The sequence below is a fragment of the Natator depressus genome, chromosome 2 (genome assembly GCF_965152275.1).
Source record: "Natator depressus isolate rNatDep1 chromosome 2, rNatDep2.hap1, whole genome shotgun sequence".
Taxonomy (NCBI): Eukaryota; Metazoa; Chordata; order Testudines; family Cheloniidae; genus Natator; species Natator depressus.
In genome coordinates, this window is record NC_134235.1 from 82,825,808 (window position 1) to 82,839,394 (window position 13,587).

The 13,587-nt window shown below is 40.1% G+C and overlaps 1 protein-coding gene across 1 annotated transcript in view; it reads left to right on the forward strand.

The window, feature by feature from the left end:
• Positions 1 to 13,587, forward strand: part of EMILIN2 (elastin microfibril interfacer 2) — a 61,995-nt gene that overhangs the window by 13,676 nt on the left and 34,732 nt on the right. The window contains exon 3 of the mRNA XM_074944549.1: positions 7,866 to 8,041. Within this exon, the coding sequence (XP_074800650.1) occupies positions 7,866 to 8,041 (176 nt within the window). The remainder of the gene's footprint in view (positions 1 to 7,865; positions 8,042 to 13,587) is intronic.

Genomic DNA, 13,587 nt, shown 5'->3' on the forward strand with positions numbered 1-13,587 from the left:
AGCAAACGTAGCTTCCAGAGTGAAGGAACTTGGCGGGGGGTGAGTGTGTGTAGAGCGGCTCCACCCTTTATACCTGACCTGGCAGCACGAGGTTGCAGAGGGTGCATGAGCTGCCCTGGCGAGAGCAGCTATGGGGAAAACTCTTTGAAAACTCATGGCAATCGGGGGAGGTCCCGGACGACTGGAAAAAGGCTAAAGTAGTGCCCATCTTTAAAAAAGGGAAGAAGGAGGATCCTGGGAACTACAGGCCAGTCAGCCTCCCCTCAGTCCCTGGAAAAATCATGGAGCAGGTCCTCAAGGAATCAATTCTGAAGCACTTAGAGGAGAGAAGAGTGATCAGGAACAGTCAGCATGGATTCACCAAGGGCAAGTCATGCCTGACTAATCTAATTGCCTTCTATGATGAGATAACTGGCTCTGTAGATGAAGGGAAAGCAGTGAATGTGTTGTTCCTTGACTTTAGCAAAGCTTTTGACACGGTCTCCCACAGTATTCTTGCCAGCAAGTTAAAGAAGTATGGGCTGGATGAATGGACTATAAGGTGGATAGAAAGCTGGCTAGATTGTCGGGCTCAGCGGGTAGTGATCAATGGCTCCATGTCTAGTTGGCAGCTGGTATCAAGTGGAGTGCCCCAGGGGTCAGTCCTGGGGCCGGTTTTGTTCAATATCTTCATAAATGATCTGGAGGATGGTGTGGATTGCACCCTCAGCAAGTTTGCAGACGACACTAAACTGGGAGGAGAGGTAGATACGCTGGAGGGTAGGGATAGGATACAGAGGGACCTAGACAAATTGGAGGACTGGGCCAAAAGAAATCTGATGAAGTTCAACAAGGATAAGTGCAGAGTCCTGCACTTAAGACGGAAGAATCCAGTGCACCGCTACAGACTAGGGACCGAATGGCTCGGCAGCAGTTCTGCAGAAAAGGACCTAGGGGTTACAGTGGACGAGAAGCTGGATATGAGTCAACAGTGTGCCCTTGTTGCCAAGAAGGCCAATGGCATTTTGGGATGTATAAGTAGGGGCATTGCCAGCAGATCGAGGGATGTGATCGTTCCCCTCTATTCGACACTGGTGAGGCCTCATCTGGAGTACTGTGTCCAGTTTTGGGCCCCACACTACAAGAAGGATGTGGAAAAATTGGAAAGCGTCCAGCGGAGGGCAACAAAAATGATTAGGGGACTGGAACACATGACTTATGGGAGAGGCTGAGGGAACTGGGGAAGTTTAGTCTACGGAAGAGAAGAATGAGGGGGGATTTGATAGCTGCTTTCAACTATCTGAAAGGGGGTTCCAAAGAGGATGGCTCTAGACTGTTCTCAGTGGTAGCAGATGACAGAACAAGGAGTAATGGTCTCAAGTTGCAGTGGGGGAGATTTAGGTTGGATATTAGGAAAATCTTTTTCACTATGAGGGTGGTGAAACACTGGAATGCGTTACCTAGGGAGGTGGTGGAATCTCCTTCCTTAGAAGTTTTTAAGGTCAGGTTTGACAAAGCCCTGGCTGGGATGATTTAATTGGGGATCGGTCCCACTTTGAGCAGGGGGTTGGACTAGATGACCTCCTGAGGTCCCTTCCAACCCTGATATTCTATGATTCTATGAAAGTTTTCTGTCTTCAGTGCACTGGTGCACACAAACCTAAAGTGAAATGGACATGTGCAACACACCTTGAAGAACAATAGTTACTGAACAGCTATGTAACTGTTTTTTTTATAATCAGTTACAGAAAGTCAAGTCAATGGAACGATAATTTAATCTATATGTTACAATATTTTCACCACATTCCAGTACTAACAAGTAGTAAGATGGAACATGAATTTTCCAAAGGCCTTGGTGGACCTCTGAAACTGTTGTGAAACCTTTGGTGTAGAGTTGCAAGGGGAGGGCAGGACAAAGCTACAGAACATGCTCTGAAGGCTGGGGATCAAGATTCCCTTACCCCTATCTTGCAGGCCACATATTGGCCACGATCTGGATATATGGGCTGTGCGTTGGCCGAGAGTATACAAGACATGAGAAGCCCATGCACATTATTCTGTCTATATCCTCCCCACCCACCCACCAGTATTGGGGCACTATGTTGTCTTCAAACTTACACTCAAACCGGCAGAAAAGAGACTTTTGTTCACTTTGTGATATGAAAATCAACATGAAGGGGTTGCTTGGCTTTAAATTGGTATTTTTACTGTACGGCATTTTAACACTTAATCCAAATGTATATTAAAATATGCAACCTCACAATTCATTGTTAGACTATGTTCACTGTTAGATAAAAAAAATCTTTAAGTGGTTGTGCTATAGAGTAAGTCTTCCATGAAATGTAGAGATGCCATGCTTCCTGTACATTCTTCATGTAGTCTTTGGTTTCCTGTGACACACTTCCATTCTTCTGGCACAGAAACAGGGAAGCCCATGACAGAGCAATCACAGGCTGAGCTACATAGCATAGTAGGAAGTTTTGTTACCTGTACATAGTTCTGTTCATAATAAAGGATTTATCTTGAGACCGGTAGCATTGACCCGAAAGTACTTGTGCTCTGTATTAAACATTTAGGCCTCAATCATACAATTGGGTCTGTGAGGGTGGACCATTGTGGCCACCCAAAGTCCCATATGAGACTCTGGGGCCCAAGGATCTATCTGTGCAGCCCCAATTGCATAATGGAGACTTTTGTCTCCACTAGTTACAGATCCTCATTGGCATTGGTCCATAATGACATCTTAGACTTTTGATTATGAAAATCAGAAAATGACTATGGGAAAATCACTAACTGGATGTATAGACTAGGTGCATGTTGTTAATAATCACCTAGATACACATCCACAGTGTGAGAGTGGTCATGTACTACTTAGTGTGAGCAATTTTAACATGGTGGAATACATCAGTAGTCGAAATGCTACAGCAATTAAGAAATTAACCTTATTGTAGCTGGGAACATGGTGGAAAGCCATTAAGGTAAAATCCTGTTTGCCTTACTCATGACTAGACACACTGATGTTGATGGGACTGCTTGGCTGAGTGTCTCCGTAAATCCCAATTTAAATACTAAGGCACACCAGTTTGTATGCCTATAGTTCTCTTGAAGATTATAGCAGTGTAGAACTTGTAGGTTGTTCTTTCTATGGCTTTTCACGTATTTTAATTCTTGCTCCATGGAGTTTTATTTTAAGATTTAGGTGAGTTTGAACCTGAAAGGTGGTAAAGCTGAAACTCAGATCAGAGCCAGTGGATCTGAGTAAGCTGTATGCTGTGTATGGGCTATCAAATTTGCAAGAATTCACAAGGAATAGGGTTGGTGAGGGATTTCTTGATTCATGGGACCTACCATGTGGGGTTTTTTTAAACTGTCAAATCAGAATAGGAGGGACAGCCCAATATTTAGACTTACTTCCAATAATTTAATACAAAAATATTTTAAAATAATTTTAAATGTTAAAATAAGTTATTGATGGCATATTCTGTGTTGTATTTTCACATAAATACCATATGTGTATCAAGTAATGGTAAGCATACTGTAATCACTCTTTTTTTTTTTTTTATTATTTTATTTAGCAGGATACATAGAGTAGTAAAATCATATGTAAATTGTCTGTATGAATAAGATTTGTCCTGATTGGCTTTAATTTTTGTTTCACTCCTCTTTTTATGTGTTTTTTGTCATGATTTATTTTTACCTGAATATTTTTTGAGATGATCTCCTCTTGTTTAGCTCTGAAGGAGGTCACAGGGAAAATGTGCACAGGGTAAAGGGCAATAGTTGTGTTATGAATTGCAAAAGTGACTGCTTCAAAAAAAAAAATGAGATGAAATTCTGTGTCTGAGTTCTTTTCTTACATTCCTTTAAACCTGTTCTTTTAAAAGTTTATTACAAACTCCTAGCTAATTGTATTTGGAGCAGATTAACAAAATATCTTAATTTTCAAAAAGGAGTTTGGCCCCACACGGATGGAATGGAACACACACCAAGCTTAGAGTAGTTAAACATTTCATGGAAATCGGAGAGTATCTATTGCCATCTCCTTCATACCAAAATTGACCTATGAGTTCAAAGTTTGTATTCCAGTTAGATGCTATTTCTGAGAGAGATTGTAATGACCCTCAAACCACTGAAATATCTAATTAATCCTCAGTCACTCCACTGTCTCCAGCAAGTAGGTCAAAGTAAAAGCACCTTAACAAAATTTACATATAGAATATAAGTGATTTAATGTTATAAACAAGAAAAGATGAACAGGAAAGTCGTGGGTGGCCAGGATGTTGTTTTTTTCATTGTTCCACTTTCCACTACATTAATCTATTTAATGTTTAGGAATTTGACCTAGGACATCTGTACTTTGCATTTACAAACAGGATTTGTTAGATCTGTCGATGGAAATCATAACAGAAATGATAAACTTGTGTGCAACCTACAGTTCTGAGTTTATATTTTCATGAATGTAAAATTTAGTGGAAACAGTCTGAATGAGTGTGCCGTAGGTCAGAATTTGAAACCATGATACACTGACTCTGATTATTATTTTGTTAACATTAGCTGAGTAGCAGATGAGAAATCCTGTGGACTTCTGCATTTGAGATAAAATAACCACAAGGATCAGAGACTCCAGAAAGTGATTTTTTAAAAAAATATTTTAATTAGGCTGCCTAAAAATATAACAGTTGAAGAAAGTACACAGTTGTCTTCACAGTCCAATAATTCTTTCTTTCTCAAACTAGAGATTGCAATGAAAGTAATGCAGAAAAGCATTCTCTTTCTTTAGATCTAAGATTGATGCAAAGGTTAGAATATATTATAGTGGAATGTGGAAAGAAACTTGATTAGAGGAGAAAAGGATTCTTAATAGTCATTTTTCCCCCTGACTTTTCTGAGCCGCATACTAAATCAGAGAGGGACAGTAAATGGATAACGGATGTAGGACATTATGTTACAATTGTGATAAAGACACATTTTTACTGAATAGAAGATGTTGGCTAAAATATGTCTAATTACTAAAGCAACTGTTTTTGCATGTGGCAAGAAGTCAGCAAGAGTAACAGTTAAAATAATATTTAATTCATTTGTGTTAGGAATTGTTTCCCAAACACTGCAGGATATAAACTTTTTAGTCTGGTGGTTGATTTCTGTCTCATTTAAACAATAACACTCTTCCCAATTTAATGTTAGAAAATGATTAATTTAATACAGTCATTCATATATAGTTCAAGTTTTGTGACTGTCTGTGGTGCTCACTCGGCAGTGTGTTGCCTGTATCCATATGTTCCTGAAGTTAATGGCAAAACTCCCATTGAGTCCTATGTCATTATCCTGTCTTCCTTTCTACTGCATTACTATTCCAGTGACATCAAAGTTGTGGAGTGTGTGTATGTTTCATTAGCCTATCACCAGAACTCACAATCAGACAAACAAATCTGAGACATGAAAAAGCAAACCAAACACTATACAGTATAAACGATAGCAACAGGATACTAATTTTATCAACAGTGAAGGCATTATTTCAAGCAAATAGGTAACATTGTATTTGTTCACATTACTTTTTATTCTAAGTGTAATAATTTATGGAGACACAGTTAAAGAAAATAGTCCCTGTTTTGTTTTGTTTTCCTTGTCTCTTACTCTGAAATGAGATGTGCGTGTGTGTGTTGTCTTGCTTCAGCATATACCCATAAGGAGAAGATGGTCTGATGTCTGTCAATGTAGTATGAAAAAAATTGCAAGATGCCACATGTATCATGTATAGGGAAGAAACTTGATATTTAGACATAGTTGGTGATCATCTGATTAAAGATTGTTGTAATACATAAACAGAGGGTGCAGAATTAAGGTTAACGTTCCAAATTTGTAATTTACTGGCTTACAAGTGCTTAGCCATGGAAACTTAAAATTTTTATATATAGTTTTTTGCATTTAATTAAATTTATTTTTTCTGGATTTTTCTAAAAAGAAAAGAGCTGGTGGGAAAGGGGGTAATTAAAAACTATAAAAATAAGGTGTTTCATTCTATAGGAAAAAGAACAGGAGTACTTGTGGCACTTTAGAGACTAACAAATTTATTAGAGCATAAGCTTTCTTGGGCTACAGCCCACTTCATCGGATGCATAGAATGGAACATATATGGAACAGCATGGAGAAAAAAAAAACTTTTGTAGTGATAATCCTGCTGATAATAGCTCATCTTAATTAATTAGCGTCTTACAGTTTGTATGGCAACTTCCACCTTCTCCGTATGTGTGTGTGTGTATATATGATCTTACTATATGTTCCATTCTATGCATCCGATGAAGTGGGCTGTAGCCCAGGAAAGCTTATGCTCTAATAAATTTGTTAGTCTCTAAAGTGCCACAAGTACTCCTGTTCTTTTTGCGGATACGGACTAACACGGCTGCTACTCTGAAACCTGTCATTCTCTAGGGTTTCAAAGCTCTGCTGTCTTACAAAGTAATGTTCATAGAACGTGGTAATTCCCTAATCTTGAACTATTTGGCTAAAAAATACCTGGACATTACTACCAAAGGCACCAGAATCTAGCCACATTGTGTGAAAATTATCAGGGCAGGTTTTGGAGCACTGTGGGAGATGAAGGGCTTCATAATGCAGGTAACTACTGACATACACATCCCACATCTTTTCTTAAGTGTGCATTTAATGAACTTAGGGGAAAATACTGTATACGCTCAGTATGTGATTTTCAAATGCTCATAAGATGGCCCAGTAAAACTAATAATTACTAAAAACAAGGCCCAGCAGTGCTTCTGAATGAGTAATCTTTCTAGACCAAGTTGCAGCTTTCAAACTTCAGCCACTTTGAGAACAGAAATCAGTCTCTCCTGGCACCCTGCCTGTGCACACTTACTTAGGTTTGTCTTCAAGATCTTCTACACCTTAACTCCTTCCTACTTCTCTACTCTAATCTCCTTTTTCCCCCTCCCCTGATCATTCCAAGCCTTTCTTCTGACTATGTCCTTCATATCCCTATTCTGTGCCCACCTCCAAACTTTTTTTTCTTAAGCCACTCTCAATGAATGGAACCTCTTTCCTAATTCTGACAATGGTCACTATCACAGACGCCAACTTTTGTTGGTGCCGGTGGGGGCTCGCGCCTCACCCTGCCCTGCCCCGACTCCGCCCCCTCCCTGCCCCATTGGATCCCTCCCCAAATCCCCACCCTGGCCCCATCTCTTCCCCAAGCACACCACATTCCCCCTCCCTCCCAGGCTTACCAGGCGAAACAGCTGTTTCTTGGCGCAAGCACTGGGAGGGAGGGGGGAGAAGCAGGATGCATCGGCCTGCTCAGGGGAGGAGGCAGAGGTGAGCGGGGGTGGGGGGGGAGCTGCTGGAGCACCCACAGAGTCGGCACCTATGGTCACTATATCGCATATGCTGATGCTGAAAAAAAAATTAAGTCAACATAATGCAGAAAAGTAGTATTTTTACAAGACAAAATAGGCAGCAAAAGTTTTTTGAGATTCAGGTTGGCTATGATTCAGCAGCTACTCTGTGTTTAAGGATGTAAGAAAAAGCATTCAGTGGGAAGGAAAACTGTTGAATCAGTAGTGCAGTATTAACACTGGTAGTCACCAACACTCTCAGTAACTTCCCATTCTCCTGTACATCAGTCAGTTCATAGTGCGAAAACCCGATTTATACAGGCGGCACATCCTCTTTGTTAACTCTTACCAACAGTGGGTAGGTGTTCATGTGTATGTATAACTAGAGTGTTATGCTCTCTCTAAGAGGAAAAATAAATCTTGGTAGGTATTGTTAATTTAATTAGTCATCATTGATTACTGTCTTTTTGAATCTAGGTCTGATATAAATGACTGACTGATTATAGATTACTTTTAAGTACTCTCTTTCTATTTTGGCAGCTACCGTATGAGTTTCAGACCTCGATATACAATTGCTTACAAGACAGTAACAGAACTGGAGTGGAGATGTTGTCCTGGTTATAAAGGTGCAGATTGCAGAGAAGGCCCAGCAGAACAACCAAGAACCATCCTGTTTCCCACTCCACCACCACGAACTGGTGTGAAGAAAGTCTTGGGTAACTTTTTGTTTGACTCTTGGTATGCATGATCATGTCTAGTTTTGTATTTTGTCGTTTGAACCAAAAGAAAAGTGGCTTCAGTTACACGGCTACTGAATGGTTCAAAAACAATATTCAAGATTTCATATAGTGGGGGTGGGGGGGAAATAGCAAAGCTATAACAATATTGATTCAGGGTGTTTCCTGGGGGTGATGAATGACTGGGTTATAAGGCTGGTCATAAACCCATGCTGGTCAGTAATAGTTCAGGAAACTCCTTGTGGTAAACTTGTTTGTGATACAGTTTAAAGGTTTTTAGTGGGTTTTTTTCTTTTTCCCCCCAGAATGTTGCAGGGAAGATGAGTTTGATTAGCACTGCTATAGAACCAAAAGCGATAATAGTAATACTTGATCATTTTAAATTACACACTAATAATGCATAATACTTGCATAGCATTTTACTTGTAAAAGGGCAGTCTAAACATAACTAACTAATCCTACAGGGCAGATAAATAGCAAACCTCAACTGTTGAGATGAAACCTGTAAGAGTAAATGATGTTTTCATAAAACACTGTGAGGGTAAATGTGTTGTACCAATAAATTAAAAACCAGCAGGATCTTATTAAAGGGAAAAAGGCAAAATACCACATTTATTGTGAATACAGAAAGAATCATAGTAAGCAGTTAGTTACAGCTGTAACATTCCATTCAATCTCATCTTTATTCACTCATTCATTCATACAAACACACACACACACACACACAGGTTCTGCAAGGTTGTTATCATAGTAAGCAGTTAGTTATAGCTATAACATTCCATTCAATCTCATATTTATTCACACATTCACACACACACACACACACACACACAGAGGTTCTGCAAGGTTGTCATCATAGTTACCAGCCTTAGAGTTGCTCATGCCAAGCCACTGGCCAGGTGGCCTGGACATGAGGAGGGAGCAGGGCCTTGTCAGATGCTCATCTGATGCTCCTGGAAGTTGGTTTGCAGAATCAGACCCCAAAGTTCTCACTTTTTAAGAGTCTATTTTTATAGGAATTTCTTCCTATGCCAGTCTATGGGAATTGCTTCATCATGCTGTTGCTGAATCAATCAGCAGATAGCACATTCCTGACGGCTCCAAGAAGTTATCTTGTTCTTTGGTTCTCCCACTCTTGAGGCTGTTGGGTGGATTCCAGTCTGCCCTCCGGGGGTCCTCTGGTTATTTCCACTTGACGCCTTCTTCAGCCGATGGACACTGGATTCTTAGGCTGGCACCTCCCTGATCATTCAGTTGTTATCCACACCAAGCATCCGTCCACATACATCCTCTATCTCTATTTTAATCACAATTGTTAATACAACAAAAGGGCGGGGAGTCTCTGGGTGCTGTTTCTGTTGTTAGAGTATTGCTTTGAGTCTCTGTGAATTGCTTTGAGAACAGATTCTGTCTTAGAATGTACTAACACAATTAGCAGCTTGCAAGTTTCACACATAGAGGGAGAGAAACAGTACCAAAACCCAAGAGACCTCTTAATTAGTAATACCCTGGAATTTAAACTATGGGGAATCAAACTCATTTGTGATTTTAATACAGAACTTCTTTAATATGATCCAACATAATCCCCCTTTTGACACTAAGATTTATAATCGTCAGTGTCACTTTCTATGTAGCCTATTCAAGAGAAGGTACTGTGAGGCAATTTGAGTTTGTGATTCCAATTCATGCCACATACACGATCCTAGTGATGTATCTTTACTACAAGGTTCTGGGGCAACAGGCAAGGTGAGGCACACCCACTTTTGAGGAGTCCATTCGGTACAACCTCTAGTGTCCAATAGCTTCCCTCCCTCCCCAGCCCACTGGCTCGAGGTCCAGGGTAGCCAGAAGGATCCCACGTGTAATATGGGGAGTGGGCTAACCTTCAATACCTTTGCCTCCAGTGACTGTTGGTGTGCAATTTTGACAACAATTTCTCCCATTAACAAGTCTGGTTTTACAATACTGGAAACATATTGCATCCATTCATATTGATAAGTGTCAAACAATGATCTCTTTCTTTGTTTTAACAAATGCATCAAACCCTTAATATTTCCCAATATGACCCAGAACATTTCGTGTTCCAAAGTAGCTAGTGCAAGTATCTGCATTTCAGTGCATCCCATAGCTATGGCTGTGTGGTTTCCTATTTCTAATTTTTTTTTTTTTTTTCTTATGCATAAGCCATGTGGTAGTATTAAGCCATTGCCAAAGATTCCATCGGGCTTTTAGGTTACCCAGACCAATTTGGACCAAGTCTACGTTGGCATGTACTTGTTTTTGTGTCAGGCTGTCCTGTAGCTGGGACAGAGAGCTTAATTTATTTTTAATTACCTGCAGGTCTTCAGTATTTTTTTTTTTTTTTAAACACACAACAGTGCTAGCAACAAGACAAAACACAAGACAAAACATAGAACACAAAACACAATTTCTATTGTGACAGTAGATTCATGGTTTTGGGTTGCTTTTCAGCTGGCATTAGCTTTTCCTGATTTTCTGAAAGACAAAAAGAACATGTTTCTACCCCTTTTGGGGTGGCAGATTATTGCTTAAAATATTTCTTTTACAAATACCCTTGCTGATTGCAGGCAAAACAGAGGAATTGCCCCCGTATTTTCCTGTTTTTGTTCTATAGGCAGGCCAGGTTTCAATGGCTTTTATCTTTTAAGGGTTATGGGGAAATTATCCCACTGTTTAGTCATTAAATCCCTGAGTTTTCCTTCTTATACAGAAGACCAAGTTTATAATGTTTTTCCTGCTGTGTTAAGCTTTAAGTTTTATTTACAGGTAATAACTGAGAAGCATCATTACCATACGACCTTAAAGGGTTTTTCCAAAAATCATACACACTATATGTTGTTACAGGGATACTTATTATCATTAAATTTATTAAAATTATCTTGTTATCCCATGCCTTTTATTTAGACAATTTGTTTGCTGACCAGGTATGTCCTTTATCTGCAGCTCCTTTGTGCTGCTAATTCTTTCCTTCCTTTATCATTTAGGTAATTTGCATTTTCACAGAAGCTTCCTGCTTTTGGATTTAAAGCCATCAGCAGCTCAGAGACTCTATCTTAAAAGGGACACAATCAGCTTTCACCAGAGTTTTGATTACTTTTAACTTCTGCTTCCAAAACACACAGCAATCTGAAAAAGAAAACCCAACCTATTGTGGCTCCCTTTGGAGCCCTAATAGCATTTTAATTAAGTAGCATGGTATGTTTGCATTTCTTTTGCCCCTTCTACAATATACCCTGCGCATGTTCTGGGGCAAATGCACATTCCTTCCATAGTTTAACTTCTATAACATTATCCATATCAATTTTTACATAAGGTGTAACTATTTCTTTTTTTTTTTGCTTACAGAGTTTTCATGTACCTTTATCAAAGTGACAGTCTGATTACTCAGAGCCATTTTAAGACTCAGTGTTTCTAACATTGCTTCTTTTTGTTTTGTGCACCTCACCCCTGCTGTTGCTTCAGAGGGCCACTGTCTTTTTTAAATTTCGTATTTATTTATTTTTTTTACTACAGCTCTCATCTGCTATTTTGTTACAAAATCAAACAAACAAACAAAAACCAACCAACCAAACAAAAATAATCCAATTTTTTTTCTATTCTCCAGATTTTGACTGCCCTGCTGCAGCCACAACTTAAAAACATTTTAAATTTTGTAAAGCATTGAGTTACCTTTTAAGGGTTAAATGCCAAATCCCAAAGCCAAACAGCACTAATTACCTGTGTCTAGCAAAAAGGTCTGTCAGTTTTGCAACTTTGAATTAAAGAGTCAAATGGATTTTTAGTGGCATTATTTAAAACAAAAACAAAACCAACTGGTCCTTAGAACTTTAGATATTTACACACACACAGATAGATACATACACATTTTCTTTTCTTTAACATCCCTTCCACGTTGCTCTGTTTTTTTACATCTTACATTCCCTTTATACATTTGAGGCAGTTAAGTTCCAATAGAACCCCCTTATGTTCTTTTAGCAAATTTGACTAAATTGTCCAGTCAAATGATTTTAATCAGTTTCTTTTGCCTGGCTAATTTACAGACATTCCTTTGGAAAAGGGCCCATTTTTCCCTCAGAATGGCTGCAAAGAAACCAAGAATGCTCTTTCTCTAACACTTTTTTTTTCTTTTTAACATTTTCACAAAGTTTAGCTGCTTAATTCCCTCCAGCCTCTGCAGAGTTAACTTTTTTTTTTTACTCTTTCTCTTTGTAATTATGCCTGGGGGTGCCATACATAGGACCTTCTCCCCCTTTACCTGCCTCCCTCCAGCCTCTGCAGAGTTAACTTTTTCACTCTTTTTGTATTCCTGGAGTGCCTCTTTCACTATTTTCAGCTGGCTTTGGGTATTTGTAGCCAGCACCTTCCAATTGTCTGCTCCCTTTTCCGTTTGTGCCTTTTCCTCTTTACATGAAGACAAGCAGAGGGAAGAATCCTTACATGCCTCCCACAACAACCAAATTGCTGCTGCATCTCTTTTGGCAGCACTAGAAGGTTTGTATATGAGGATATACTGAGCCAATCTATCCTCTAGGTCCGAAATAGTGCAGAGATCAGCTAGGGCTTGTTTAGTCCAAGGACTGTGCCCAAATTTTTGAAGGTTTTGTTTAAAAGGTGTAATTTCTTTAACAAAAGGTGAGGTTGGAGTTCCTTCTGACTCCATTCCTCCCTCTGGTACTGGCTTACCCTGTTTTCTTTTAAACATCTTAACATGGATATTTCAATCTCTTTGTCACTGCTGGTATTACTTAGCAAGTGACACAGCCTAGATTCTGAAATCATAGCTTAATCTATGCGTTTTTCCCCTGCTACCTTCCCGGAGGCCAGCAGGTCCCCTGCTACCTTCCCGGAGGCCAGCAGGTCTGGTTAACCTATTTCTCCCTGCTACCTTCTCGGAGGCCAGCCGGTCCGGTTAACCTGTTCTTCCCTGCTACCTTCTCGGAGGCCAGCAGGTCCCCTGCTACCTTCTCGGAGGCCAGCAGGTCTGGTTTAATCTGTTTTCCCTGCTACCTTCTCGGAGGCCAGCAGGTCTAGTTTAATCTGTTCTTCCCTGCTACCTTCTCGGAGGCCAGCAGGTCCCCTGCTACCTTCTCGGAGGCCAGCAGGTCTGGTTTAATCTGTTTTTCCTGCTACCTTCTCGGAGGCCAGCAGGTCCCCTGCTACCTTCTCGGAGGCCAGCAGGTCTGGTTTAATCTGTTTTTCCTGCTACCTTCTCGGAGGCCAGCAGGTCCCCTGCTACCTTCTCGGAGGCCAGCAGGTCTGGTTTAATCTGTTTTTCCTGCTACCTTCTCGGAGGCCAGCAGGTCCCCTGCTACCTTCTCGGAGGCCAGCAGGTCTGGTTAACCTAATAGAAATGCCTAGCTCACTAGAGCTGGCGGTGTGCACACCAATATTTACAATAACTGAGGTTTTTTACCAATATTCCCCCTTTCGCAATTCTCCACCAAAATGTTGTACCAATAAATTAAAAACCAGCAGGATCTTATTAAAGGGAAAAAGGCAAAATA